The sequence below is a fragment of the Plasmodium gonderi genome (assembly GCF_002157705.1).
Source record: "Plasmodium gonderi DNA, contig: Chr12, whole genome shotgun sequence".
Taxonomy (NCBI): Eukaryota; Apicomplexa; class Aconoidasida; order Haemosporida; family Plasmodiidae; genus Plasmodium; species Plasmodium gonderi.
Window position 1 is genome coordinate 3,154,407 of NW_021628937.1, and position 14,047 is coordinate 3,168,453.

Genomic DNA, 14,047 nt, shown 5'->3' on the forward strand with positions numbered 1-14,047 from the left:
CTAAAAAATATTTAATTCATTCTATCATTGAAAATGACACAAAGGTACAGATCCTATACATATGGTTGTATTTTTTTTTTTTTTTTTTTTTTTTCCACCCTTGTATAAATATTGTTGTCTAGTATTCATAAATCACATAACATAATAACATTTTTGTCTAAAAAATTCATTAAATTTGGAAGTTATGATTTTTCTTTTTTTTTTTTTTTTTTTATAAAACTAGTTATTCTGCCCAGTAGTAGTGCAATCATTAAGAGTACACAACGTGGGATTTTCATTTTTTAATAGGTCCAATTTTTCTAAGCTATATACCTTCTCATTTCTATGGTTATTATACATATAAATAAGATTTACTTCATCATCTGAAATGAAAAGTTCATCTATATTCGTTTGACCATTATTTTGCACAAGATTGTAGATGTTTTCATCAGCGTTATTAGGTGTGATTAGGGACACTACATTATTTGTATCATCTCCTAAGTTATTATCCATACTATGAATTATATTGTCTGTACACCTTATGGATCCATCATTAAGTAGGACATTTCTTTTGTTGTAATCTCCTTTCAAAAATATTTTGTTAAATAAATAATGAAATTTGAAAAAATTTCCATTTTTTTTATTGCATAATTGATCACTATAATTTAGCATAAAATTATGGTTTAACTTAAATTTATACACATGATTGTTATGTCTTATAATAAATATGTTCATTTTGGATAAAATAGTTTCATTCGTGTTGTTGTTACATCTTTTTTTCTGAATGTAGTATTTGCTTTGTTTGTCTTTTTTGAACTGGTTCATAATGCAACGACTGTTTTTGGATACCTTATTACCACTATTGTTGTTGTTGTTGTTGTTGCAATAAGCTGCTGTAAGAGTGGAGGTAGTATTGCTAGGGGAAGAGCCGTTGCTTGATGTGTTCATGCATATGGTTCTACGCATCTCCTGCGAGCACTTCTTCAAGTAACTGTCATAACTAACATAATTATTATGAACACGGTCTGATTGTAACATCCCATTAAAGTTCTTTACTAATTTACATGATTTCCTCACGTTCTCTTGTTCTTTGTTATTTCTGCAATTGTTATACTGAACCTTTGACTGAGTTTCGAAATTTTGCAAAAAATATGTATCTAGATTATGTTCGCATAAGGGTTCTTTTTTATTATTCACCAGAAAACAGCTATTGTAATTGTTTTCCACATAATTTAGAGGCATGGTAAAAACTAAATATTTTTGGTCTTGGTAAAAGTATTGACTTTCCCTCTTCGTTTTTTCAATTTCGTATTGAATAAGTTGAAAAATGGATTTCAAATTATCATTACATGAATAGGTATTTGTAAAATCTTGAATTAAAAAATTAATTCTATCTAAGTCCTGTAAGTATTTTTTGTTAAGATAATTGTCCGATTTTTCCTTATAGTTTTTTATAATATTTGAAAAATCTAGCGAAACAGTGTTGTCTAATCTTAATGTTGATACTTTGTTAATTGTATTATGAGATTCATTCCAATTTCCTTTGTTTATGAATAGAACCTCATTTAGGGAAGACTGGCCATCCAAATATGTATTCATAAAGGGGTTGTACATGTGCACACATTTGTTATATTCCTCATTAGATGCATTGATAATATAGATGTTGGTAGCATTATCAATACCTATGTCTTCTCTATAACACTTCTTTTCATTACATGCATTATGAGCACTAAGATTATTTTTATCACATGAAATTAAACTGTTCCTGTTTTGTACATCTTTCAAAAAGTCATTCGGTGTAATGACATGGTTATTATACAAACCTACATGGTTTTTAAATGGTATATTGATGTTAGCACTCATGTCTGAAAAGGGAGTACCTGTAATGTGTATGCCTCTTTGGTTATTTTCATCATTATTACAGAGGTCTCTATTGGTATATGTTTCCTGTGGATCCCTTTTTTTTTTTTTTCCTTCTTCTTCTGATTCTATACTATTTGTTCGTTTCATATCGTATGCATTTTTTTCAAAATCGTTTTTATTTGAGCAGACATTTAACTTAGCGTGTTCAAAAATTTTCTGCTTTATTCTATTAAAAGGATTAACGTTATTTGCATCGTATTCTTTTCTTTCGATTTTTATGTTACTAGGGGTTGTGGAATTATTAATATATATTTTCTCCATTTCGTTATGCGTATTGGAACTTGTTTTGTAAAAATTTATTCTGGAATCTATATTTGAACCCTTTGTATTTGAAATTAAGTAAAAGGGATTTTTTTCTACACTCCTTTGAGTGCTTTTCATCTGCTTTGATAAAAAAATTGGATGAGGAATATAACTTCCTACATTTTTATGGATTCCAATGTGATCCTTTGCCATATCGGCTAAGTTTCCTTCCCTTTCATCCTCTTCTTGATGTGCATTCGTTCTATATGTATGGGATTTATTATGAGATGATTTTGTTAAGTGTTCAGATTGTCCTTCATTATCTGCTATTTGTGGATTGATAATAACATTCTTTTTGTTGATATTACGCACTTCTTCCTTTTCTTTCGAGGTAAAAAAATGGCTGCTCCTTATTTCATGAAATATTTCACTGTTTACGTCATCAGTACTAGGATTTTCTTTTATATTTTTATAATTTCCATTTTCCCTATATTTAGTTGGATGAACTTGCAATTTGTGTACGTATATATTTTCGTTTGATTGTATATACAATTCCTCATTTTTGCAATTCATGTTTATACTTGCATTTGTGTTTGCTCTTATATTTAAGCATTCATCATTTTTCTTCGTTTCATGTGAAGTTAGCAATGTGCTAATTTTTTTGTTACACTGCGTGTTTAAATTATCCTTTAAAAAAACGTCTGATTCCTTTTGATAGATTTTTTTATAAGCGATATTATCATTTGAAATATTTCTGTTTTTACTTTTATCATCTTCAATAGTTTTATTGTGTTCGAAATATTCCGATGGTTTGTATATATTGTCTTCACTCCTAATTTCTTTCATTTTGTACTCCTCATAGGCATTTCCATTGGAATTATTTGGATTAATACTGGTCCTATTTAACATATGTTTTTGTTTTTTCGATAATTTATCTTCATTACTACACATCGAAATGTTGCAAATTTCATTCTCATTTTTGAAAAAAAATTGTGATTTCTTTTGTTTGCTATTATCTTGTGCTAAATATTTGTTCATACTTTGTTTCTCTTTTGTTAGTATTTTATTACCTGGGGTTATTTCTTCATGTGTAATTAAATTTTCATAATTATCGTTTTCATATCCTTTGCTTTGATTGATATGATATTTTCCTCTAAACAAATTTACAGCGTTATTTTTTATGTTATTTGTTGAAGAAATATATTTCAAATGTGTATTCCTGTTTTTTAAATTCCCTTCTCCCATGGACGTATTATTCTTAATTGAGTACATACTTTGGGAGGTATTAACAAATTCATCATTATATTTAATGTAAAGTTCTTCAGTCTTTGTTCTTTTTGAGGAGTCTATACTTAGGGAGTTCTTAGTGCTTTTACTCTTTTCAGATGCATAAGTTTTACACTTTGATATCGATATACCTTGGTCATCTGCTGATGCATGATTTATGTAGCCATGGTTTATGTTAATATCATTTTTGCTTATTTTTTTCTCCATTACTCCTTTTCCATTTTTGCCTGTGCTACTTTTTGTACTCTTTACTTTGGTTGCATTTTCTGAAAAATTTTCATTTTGCTCATAATTTTCCATTTCATTTTTGGGCTCATTTTCCGTTTCATTTTTGTGCTCATTTTCCATTTCATTTTTGTGCTCATTTTCATTCTTCACACTGGCACAAATTTGTTCAGCCCCATCGGGGGCTAGCTTTTTCACTGATATGAGACTCGATCGTCTTACACATTTGCTATCATTTGGAAGACAAAAATTTTTGTTACTTCTATCAGAGGATGCGTTACTATTGCGAATGATACTAGAGTTTTTCAAGATCCTAATTTTGTCCTTTAATGGGTTAAGATAGGTGCTATATGCTTTTCTTGAGTTTTCTTCATGTTCTCCGTTGTTATTTTTATTTCTGACAATATTATTTTTTTTGTTTTTTTCTGTTATATTATGATGGATATAAGTATCATTTTTGACTTTATTTTCAGTGGCATTTTCTTCTCCATTTTCTATACCCGAATTTTCCGTTCCTTTAACAAAAATTGTACTTTTTCGCTTATGCCTTTTGTTCATTTCATTACAATTAAAAAAACTTAATTCAGTTTTTTGACTATTATGATAATCCTTTTTCTTCTTCATTCGTATTTTCCCTTTTAAATTATGACTTTCATTACTACCCAAATTGTTGCTTCTGTTGCTTATTTTACTCATGCCACTGTGCGTGCTACTACTTGGACTTTGATTATTACGGCTATTGTTTGTGTTTGTTTCCTTGATATTTCTAATACCAATAAGATTAATGCATTGGGACCTTCTATGCGTTTTCTTTATAGAGTTCATTTCTTGAATTTCCTCCTCTTTCATATGAAAAGATTTATTTGGAACGGAATTATTATATTGAATTTCATAATCCTTGTATTTTTCATTAGTCGACGGATTGAAGCTACTACTACTACTACTGCTACTACTCGCGTTATGATTTTCTCTCTTTTTGAGAAAAAATTTCTTACTATTATTTCCTTTGTCGTAACATACATTTTTACATGTGTTAATAAAATCGTCCTTGTTACTTGTTTCATCTGCCTGGATTGAACAGACACATTGTTCATGATTCGAAATGATATAATTTGATTTTTTCTTTATTTTGGACTTGTCTAAAATATTCATCTCATTATCTGATGAATGAACTTGATCTTGTGCATTTCTTTCTTCAGCTTTTAACAATTCCTCTTTGTTACTTTTTCTTTTTTTTTTATTCTTCACAATGATGTTATCATTATATTTCTGAGAATTTTTCCATTTTTCTGAATTTTCCCTATTTTCACTTTTATCTCTACTATAGTTAATGCAGTTGTCATTCTTGCAATACCTCTCATTATTTGGATGAATGTGACAACCGCAATGTTTATCACAACTGCTACGCTTGTCATAATATGCACATCTATCATACTTGTCATAATCATTATCTTCGTTACTATCACTATCCATTTCATTGGAATCGCTAGCCACATCCAGGTTATATGGATTTTTTGAACGGATCACATTACTTGCGACGTGATTTTCATCTGTGTCATAATAACTATTATCCCTTTCATTTTCATCATCACCTACATCATCATTGTCGCTGTTGTTATAATTACCTTTTTTTAAAGTGTTACATTCGTTTGGATATTTTCTATTGTTGCTTTCAACAATGTCTTTACAATTCCTGCAATTATCACTACACGATGTGCGTCGTCGATGTTTGCTTTTCAAAAATTTGTCTTCAGGTTTTATGTCATTTTTATATTTATAATAATTTCTTTCCGCATTGTTACTATCGCTTTCGTTGTAAGGTTCGCTCCCACTATCCTTTTTATTTTTATTTATATTTATTATTTTTTTTTTTTTCTTCTTCTTCTTGTTCTTCTTCTTGTTCATCACATATAGCATGGATGTATTCCCCAGCTCACATTTGCAATTATTTTGTCCTATAAGTATTTCTGATTCGCTATAACGATCCTTATTTATCCGAATAATCGCATTAATATCTACTGCTTTATTATTTGTACAAATTTTGCTACGGTTTGAGTTATGGACACTAGCATTGTATGGACTCGCATTCTTTTGGTTACCGTGGTTGTGTATAATTCTATCAACAAAATTGTAATTTTTCGAGTCCTCGTAAATACAACTCATGCAATCAATTAACGAATTACTTCCGCTTGGATGGAACTGTTCATTTTCTTGTTTTTCTTTGATATTTATTTTTCTTTTGATATTATACTTTTTTTCGATAGCACTTTTGATTTCTTTATCTCGCACAATTTTGCATTTGCGAATGTTCCTGGTTACTCTATTTTTGGATTCTGAAAAGCATTTGATAGAGCTACCTTCTGATGATTTGGAATATGATGAAATGTATTTGCTTGATAATTCTTCATTCGTTTTCATTTTTTCATTTTTTTTATTTTCCTCGTGAAGGTAAGTAACATGTCCATTCCATTTTGTATTAAACTGAGATTCTTTATCACTATCTACTCCTTTTTTGCAGTAATTTTCATCCTTCTCTAGCATGATTTCCTTGCCATCCATTTTTTGTTTTTTGTTAAATGAATCAGTTTTTATACTTTTCTTTGTATTATGATTAAAATTATTATTCTGTTTTTGCAATGTTGTTTTAAAAATATCTGCCCCTCTTTTATCAATTTTAGATCTGTCATTAATATTGGGTGCTGCATTACTTGGCATTGGACTTTTCTTGTTGGCTGGGTTAACGCACGGGTAGCCGTTGCTGTTGTCATGGTTGTCATTTCTGAGCAAGCTTTTATGGTTTTCATTTCTGAGCAAGCTTTTATGGCTGTCACTTCTGAGCACACTTTCATTGCTTCCATTTCTAATCACACTTTCATGGTTGAGATATCTTTGGTTATAGTCATGATTGTCGTCGATCCTGTTGATTCCACTATTTCTTTTAACTTTATCGTTACCCTTATTATCAATGCAGCTACTTTTACTACTACCATGTTTACCCTTATGACAAGGCATTTGGGATACATTATCAGGATTCTCTTTTACATAATGATAGAAACTGAAGGGATTTTTCTGAAGTATTTTTACAGAACTGTCCTTATTAAATTCATCTGAAATGGTTTCCTTTTTTTTTAAATATTCATTAAGTGCACTTTTGTATATATTATTAACATTGCCATTGTCATCTTTTTCCAGAAGTTTCAATGTTTCATGTGAACTTGTATTATACTTATTTGCTAATTCTTCCTTGAATAATTCATGTTCCTTTTTTTCTATATATTTCATTTCATTTAAATTGTGATGATCAAGCAATATTTTGTTTTTTAAATCTTCTTTATTGGATAAAGATCCTTTTAATACATGAGAACTATTATAGTAATTATTACCTTCATTGTTTCTCATGTTCATACTGAAGCTGTAATTATCGTTACTGTTGTGATTGTTGCTTTCATTGTGGTTATGATCACTTGGTTTAGTGTGCTCTGCATTGTTTCCATATTCAGTGTATTCACTTCTAACATTTCCACTTGCAATATTGGACAATCTGCTATGACTATCTTTGTTTATGTTCCCGTTTTCAGTATTTTCATTTCTAATCCCCTTACTATCATAAAGGTATTTATGCTTCTTTTTATTTTTCAAAAAATTTAAAATTCCTATATTTGTATTGTTACTTTTTTTAACATTCAAATTATTGAAAATGTCATATATTTTAATTCGATTGCTTGTAGTATCCCTTTCAATAAGTTGAAGTCTCTCTCCGAAATGTATGTTTCCATTTTTTGCTTGTTCATCCATTTCTTGAAAATTTTTATTTTCTACCTCTTGATCATTTTGTGCAGATAATGAATTTAACTCATTTTCTCGTAATGGCATATCGATGCTTTCCGTTTTAATGTAATCACAGTTGTCATGTATTAGATTTTCACTTAATGAACTTTCGTGCACAAAAGGAAAGCATTCTCTTTTTTCACTGTCATAGTTGCAGTTTCTACTTTGAGTGATCCGTCTGTTGCTACCGTTGATGCATCTGTAATTATGACTACTATTACTGCCATTGTTTTGACCACTATTGTTAACAGTACTATTATAATGGTGTGCAGAGATGTAATCGTTGAGATAATTAAAATAACTATTATAATTATAATCAGAGTAATCATTATTGTTGTGTGCAATAATGTCGTTCTTGTTTACCAAGATAGTACTGCTAACATCAGATATACTATCATAGTTTTGCTTTGAAATGATAGCATCACAGTTGCTGTTTATATTTTCTATACCCTTATTAGTAGTTCGAATTAAATTGTTATAATGATTACTTATCATGTTGACAATTATATCACTATTTTTGTTACCGTCATTTTTATTTATGTTGTTGTTGTTAATACACTCATTGGACAGAATTCTACTTTTATGTTCATTTAGACTTAATATGTGGTCATTAACTCTTTTCTCTGAATTTATAAATTTATTATTAATTGCATATTCCGGGTTTACGTTATAACTGTAATTCTTCAAGTGTTCATCTATCGTTTTGCTATTCACATCACTATTTTTACTACTATCTTCATCTATTAAGTTATCACAAAAATAGAGGTAATTATTATTTAAGTTACCCTTTTGCATATCAAAGCGATCTAAGTAATCTTTTTCAACATTCTGCACCATGTGTTCTACATCATTTTTACTGTAATTGCTTTTAACTGTTCTACCATTAGTTTCTTTTATATTTAAGTTATTGATAGAATTTTTTTTTGCTATAAATTCATCGTTCAAGCTATCAACATTAACACATTTGTACATTTTGTTTCATCAAATATTGTGTAATCATAGCTTAAAATATAAGAATTGAAACATACAGAAAAAAAAAAAAAAAAAAAAAAGGGAACAGAGCCCATGCGGAACAAATATGATGTGTTTATTTATTGTTCTCGTTGTTATGTGTGTCAGCATGCTTGTGTGCATGTGCTAATTTTCCACACATATATATATGTAGCTGCATAACGTTGTAACAAAAAAAAAAAAAAAAAAATTTACTTTATATATATATATATATATATATATATATATATATATATATATACTTAAATGTTTATTATATGTGTATATGAAGTAAAAAAAGATGGGATATTTTATAAAGGAATAAACTAGTTTAATTTTAATAAATACGAACAATGGGTAATATGACTAAAAAAAAAAATGTAAATAACGAAACTATTTCGTTTTATCACTTTTGATCAAGTCGGTGGAGGTAGATATAAAAAAAAGAAAAAAAAAAGTAAAATAAAAGAAATGAGTGAATATCACATTGTATAACAAAAATGCTTTAATATACATACAAATTTCGATATATATACCCAAGTTAAAATGTTCCGTTTTTTTATTAAAATATGCAATCCTTGTTTTCACATGGTTTGTGTTTTTATAACAATGCCTTTTTGTGCATAATGTCAAATAGTAAGGGTGTCAAAAATATCTTTATATTTATATTGTTTACAGCTATATTTTAGAAAATTTATATACGTGTATATCATATGAAACACTTTTTTTTTTTTTTTTTTTTTTATATTTCTCCTATTTTTAACTGACGGGCCAAGAACTCAATGAACGCAAAATAGAACGTGTATAAAATAGATCTTCTAATAATGTAAAACAAAAATATAATTCTTTCACATTTTTAATGTACATTATTTTTTAAAAATTTTCACATATTGCAAATGTTTATATTATATACATTTTAAAGCACAAAAAAAAAAGAAGAAAAAAAAAAAAAAAAAACATACCCTTTGAGAATGATGCGTAGGTAAAAAGTATGGAGTGTTTCCTATTACTAAAATGGATGTACTATTTTGTAGAAATAGATAAAATGTGCAAGATAGGAATATACATGACGATAACGAAATTTATTTTGTATGAACAAAAAATTTTATGCTAATACGCGTTGTAGAAAAGCTTTCAACAATGTTCCAGCATTTCAAACGAAGCTTTCAGTTGCAGGGATGATCTTTGGAACTGAATACATTACTTATGCCTTATGCATTCATGTATACATAATATACATATATATATTCATGCGCATAACGCTTATGTACATAGACATTCATAAGTGCTTGTCATTTAAAATGAAGTGGACAAATGGTGACATAGAAATAAAATAGTTTATCCCCATATGTTCACAAGAGTGAAGCTGAGTTCCTACAGAAAACTATGCCAAGTTGTAGAAAAAAATTGGGACTTTGCAAAGAAATAAAAACAGGAAAAGCTTAAAGAAATTATTATTCTTTAGGACAAAAATTTTAAGTTCATTTATTATTTCTGGTTTTAGTATGTTTCAATAGAAATGTCACTGGATTGGAAAAAACAACACTTAAACACTAAGGCAGTTTGAAATGGTGAATTTTTTTTCTTTTTTCTTTTGTTTCCATCTTTTGGATAGATAAACCATTGGTTAATTGTTTTCGATAATAACCAATTAAAGTACAAGGCTAATTTACTATGAAATATTGTGATAGAAAGTGCGTAATATATGTAATTGTAAAAAAAAGCACAAAGATGAAAAATTGCCATTGTATTTGCTAGCCTTGTAAATTTTATACTTTGCATATTTTTGAAAAACTAATAATGTAGGAAAATATCTCAAAAAAAGTGCACTGTGTAAACTTTTAATTTAATTTTTTTTTTTTTTTTTTTCCTTTCCTTGTTATTTTGTGTGCTGATATATGAAATTCCGTTCATTCAATTTTAATGATGGAAAAAAAAAAATATGACTTACATTTGTTATTCCTTTTATAGAATATAATATTCAGATATTCTTTTTTCCCTTGAGTACACACTGTATTTTGCTTTTTTTTTTTTACAATTACGGAAAATTATTAAATTCACATTTAACCATTGCCATTAAGAAACAAATAAAAAATATTATATTTAAACAAAAAAAAAAAAAAAAAAAAGGAAAAAAGGTTTTCGAAAAAATGCATTATTGATTTACATAAATATGATCATGTATTGGAAATAGTAATTTCCAAGCACCTTCGTTTTGTGATATACATGCAAGCATACATTATATTACACAACATGGAGGTTATATATACATTAAGTTGATTAAAAAATAACAAGTAGACATGTGCGGGAAGGCGTTTGTATTATACTTGTGACATATTCATACATGTGCAAATGTATAGACGGGGGGAGATTTGCTCTATTTTGCAAATAGAGTTATGGAAGTAATAAAAATAATTATTGTAATGCCTATAAATGTTGGCATTTTTTCTGCACTTGCAATGTTATATGCATTTTATCTCATCTTATATTTTTAAGCATAAACATATATATTAAGTATTTGTGCAATGATAACAACTCTACATGGGAAACCTGCAAGAAATTTCTGAATTTGTTTAAATAGTATAGTCTTATCAATACATAATCATCATATAACTATAGTTTTTGTAGCAATTTTTTACATCACTTTAATTCTTTCCTTTTCTTACGTGGAATATGATTTTATCCTCTTGTTGAGAAATTAAAGAGATTAAAAGTTGACATATAGTTTGGAAAAAAAGAAAACTGCAATGTATGGGTATGTACATATATATATATATATATATATGTAAAAATATTTTTTAAAGGAGTACACAGACTTTTGCTTAGGACTTGATTACGTTTTCCCATGTGTTGATTATTTTATTTTTTGTTTTTGAATTCATTGAAAAAGAAAACTACACTGCTAACTTATTTAAGATGTCGCTTCAATAAAAAAAAAAATGTATTAAAAGGAAATTCCAGTTTTGTAAAGTGTATGTTTTAAAATTCAACATAAAAATGATAACAAAAAAAAAAAAAAAAAAAAAAAAAAAAAAACATGTACAGATGAACAAGTGAGTAAAAAAGAGTTAACTAAAAGAAAAAACAAATAACTAATATAACAATTTACCGAATTTTCGAAATTTCAAATAAAACGAAAGGGGCAATCTTTCACTCAGAATAATTGAAAAATCGAAAGCAAATATTACAGTGTAATTAAAATATAGCCTTCCATTTGTTTACTATACACGTTTAAAGTATATGTTTGAGTATAGAGCTTACGAAACAAATATGCAAATTCCCCATGAAAAATCATTAACGTGAAAAAATTTAGCATATATATATATATATATATATCAAAACGAATTAGCAAAATTAGCCACACATTTGCTATACACAGTCATATAGCCCTTATTAGAAAGATATTATAAACTATTTGTTCAAGAAGATGTGTATTTTAACATTAGTAAAGGACGATATAAGATCTGATATTTTAAAATTGATTCTTGATTTTGTTAAATCCGTGGTGATAAAAGATGATAAAAAAGTAGTATTTCCCGAAATACGATACGAAAAGGTAACAAATATATACTAGATTGGGTGTATGCATTATACAAAATTTTGTTTATATATGTGCATTTTCTATTCAAGACGGAAAGGAGACTTTTCCAGATGGGGATCAGACCACTGAGTGATTTATAATACCATTTTTTATATAAATTTTTGAAAGATAATTTTTCCATACGATTGATACATGTCATATATATATGCTACCTGCATAATTTTTTACATAGTTTGTTTTAATTGGATAGAAACAGAAAAGTGTTCAAGTGCTGCCATCTTCCCCTTGGAAGATATAGCCTTATATTATATTATTTTATTTTTTTTTTTTTTGACTAAATTATTATCTTCATGTAACATATAATTTTTTTTATTTTTTTGTTTCGATTTAGGATTGTATTTACATATTTTTCCTCCATATGAATTCTATATTTGTATATTTATTTATTTATTTTTTTTTTTTTTGTAGAAAATTTCGTTAGAGAGTAAAGACAAAATTCATAGGGATATGTTTTGCACCCTTTACGCTGTTATTGATATTTTTGATTGTTACAAAGAATTATTCAATGAAGATGAGGGTAAAGTAAGCGAAAATGAAGAATTCATTTTCAATTTGGCTAGCAATAAATATATCCTGAAACAGGTAGATTTGAAACACATGAATGATGTGTTATGCGAAAAATCTTATCTTGTTTCAAATAAACATGCTTCTATAGCAGATATATTTTATTTCTGCTGTTCTTATAAACAGATGAATGAAATGGCAGCAAAAGAAAGAGTTGAATTATCTTGTATTCATAGATGGTTTTTGCATATTCAAGAAACCATAATAGGAAATTTCACAACATTGAAAAAAATAGACGTGCGAGAAAATTTAGAATCTATGTTACATAGCAAAAATATATTGGACACAAATGAACGAATGAACAATTTTGGTATAAAAGAGCGTAGGGAAGATAAAAAGGCAAAAATGGCAAATGCAAATTTTGAATATGCCAATGCTAAATATGCAAGAGGCGAAGCCGCAAGAGATGAAAGCGCAAAATATGAATATGCCAGTGCTAAAAATGTAAGAGGTGAAAACGCAATAGGTGAAAATGAAAAAAATAGTAAGCAAAATAAAAATGTTCAGAAAAAAAAGGATGAGGACCCTAGAAGTTTAGATGATATTACTAGGTTAAATATTGTGGTAGGTTATGTAGAAGAAGTAGAAATTCACCCAGACGCAGATACGTTGTTTTGTTTAAGGATAAATGTGGGAGAAGAAAAAACTAGACATATTTGTAGTGGTTTAAGACATAAAAAGAATATAGAAGATTTATTGAATAAGTATGTTTTAGTTTTAGCAAATTTAAAAGAAAAGTCATTGAGAGGCAAAAAAAGTCATGGTATGGTATTATGCGGATCTTTTAATGATAAAATAGAGTTACTTAAACCACCATCTGGAGCAACCATTGGGGAAAGAATTATTTGTGAAAATATGAACGTCAATGAATTACCCGATAAAGCATTAAGTTTTGATAAGGAAAAAAATCCTTTTTTTCATATTCAGCCACATTTGCTATTGAAGAACGGAATAGCGTATTATAAAGATGCTAAGTTGCTCTCATCGAAAGGGGAAATCACTTGCGTTTTAGATCAGGGAACCATTTCATGAATGCTTCTCTTTTTTTTTTTTGCGAATAAGGGATTTATGTATGTTCGTATGTATCTATTATATGATATTATGTTTTAGGTGCTTGTGCTATGTATAACCGTAATGAAGCGAAATGGAAAATTTTTTTCTGTACAAAAAGGAAACAAAAGAGTGAATTCAGACTAAATTGTGTATGTGACTAGGTGTGCACAAAAGGAAGGAAATGAGAGGAAGAAACTATTTGAGGACGATAGGATAAAAAGCCTTCTCCATTCTTCACGCTCTCCCTATATATATATATATATATATATATATATACATGTCCACAAGTTTGTATTTATGTAGTAATTTTTTTTTGCTTATATTTTTACGAAATGACAAAAAAAAAAAAAAGTT

At 28.0% G+C, this 14,047-nt stretch overlaps 2 protein-coding genes across 2 annotated transcripts; one reads left to right on the forward strand and one right to left on the reverse strand.

Moving 5' to 3' along the window:
- Positions 1 to 219: 219 nt before the first annotated feature.
- On the reverse strand, positions 220 to 8,457 carry PGO_126600 (hypothetical protein, conserved; the record flags this gene model as incomplete). Its single annotated transcript, XM_028689450.1, has 1 exon — positions 220 to 8,457. The coding sequence occupies one exon, from the start codon at positions 8,455 to 8,457 to the stop codon at positions 220 to 222; it is 8,238 nt and encodes a 2,745-aa protein (XP_028545251.1).
- A 3,445-nt stretch (positions 8,458 to 11,902) lies between these two features.
- PGO_126610 (methionine-tRNA ligase) lies at positions 11,903 to 13,672 on the forward strand (the record flags this gene model as incomplete). Its single annotated transcript, XM_028689451.1, has 2 exons — positions 11,903 to 12,031; positions 12,485 to 13,672. The coding sequence occupies 2 exons, from the start codon at positions 11,903 to 11,905 to the stop codon at positions 13,670 to 13,672; spliced, it is 1,317 nt and encodes a 438-aa protein (XP_028545252.1).
- Between the last annotated feature and the right edge of the window lie 375 nt (positions 13,673 to 14,047).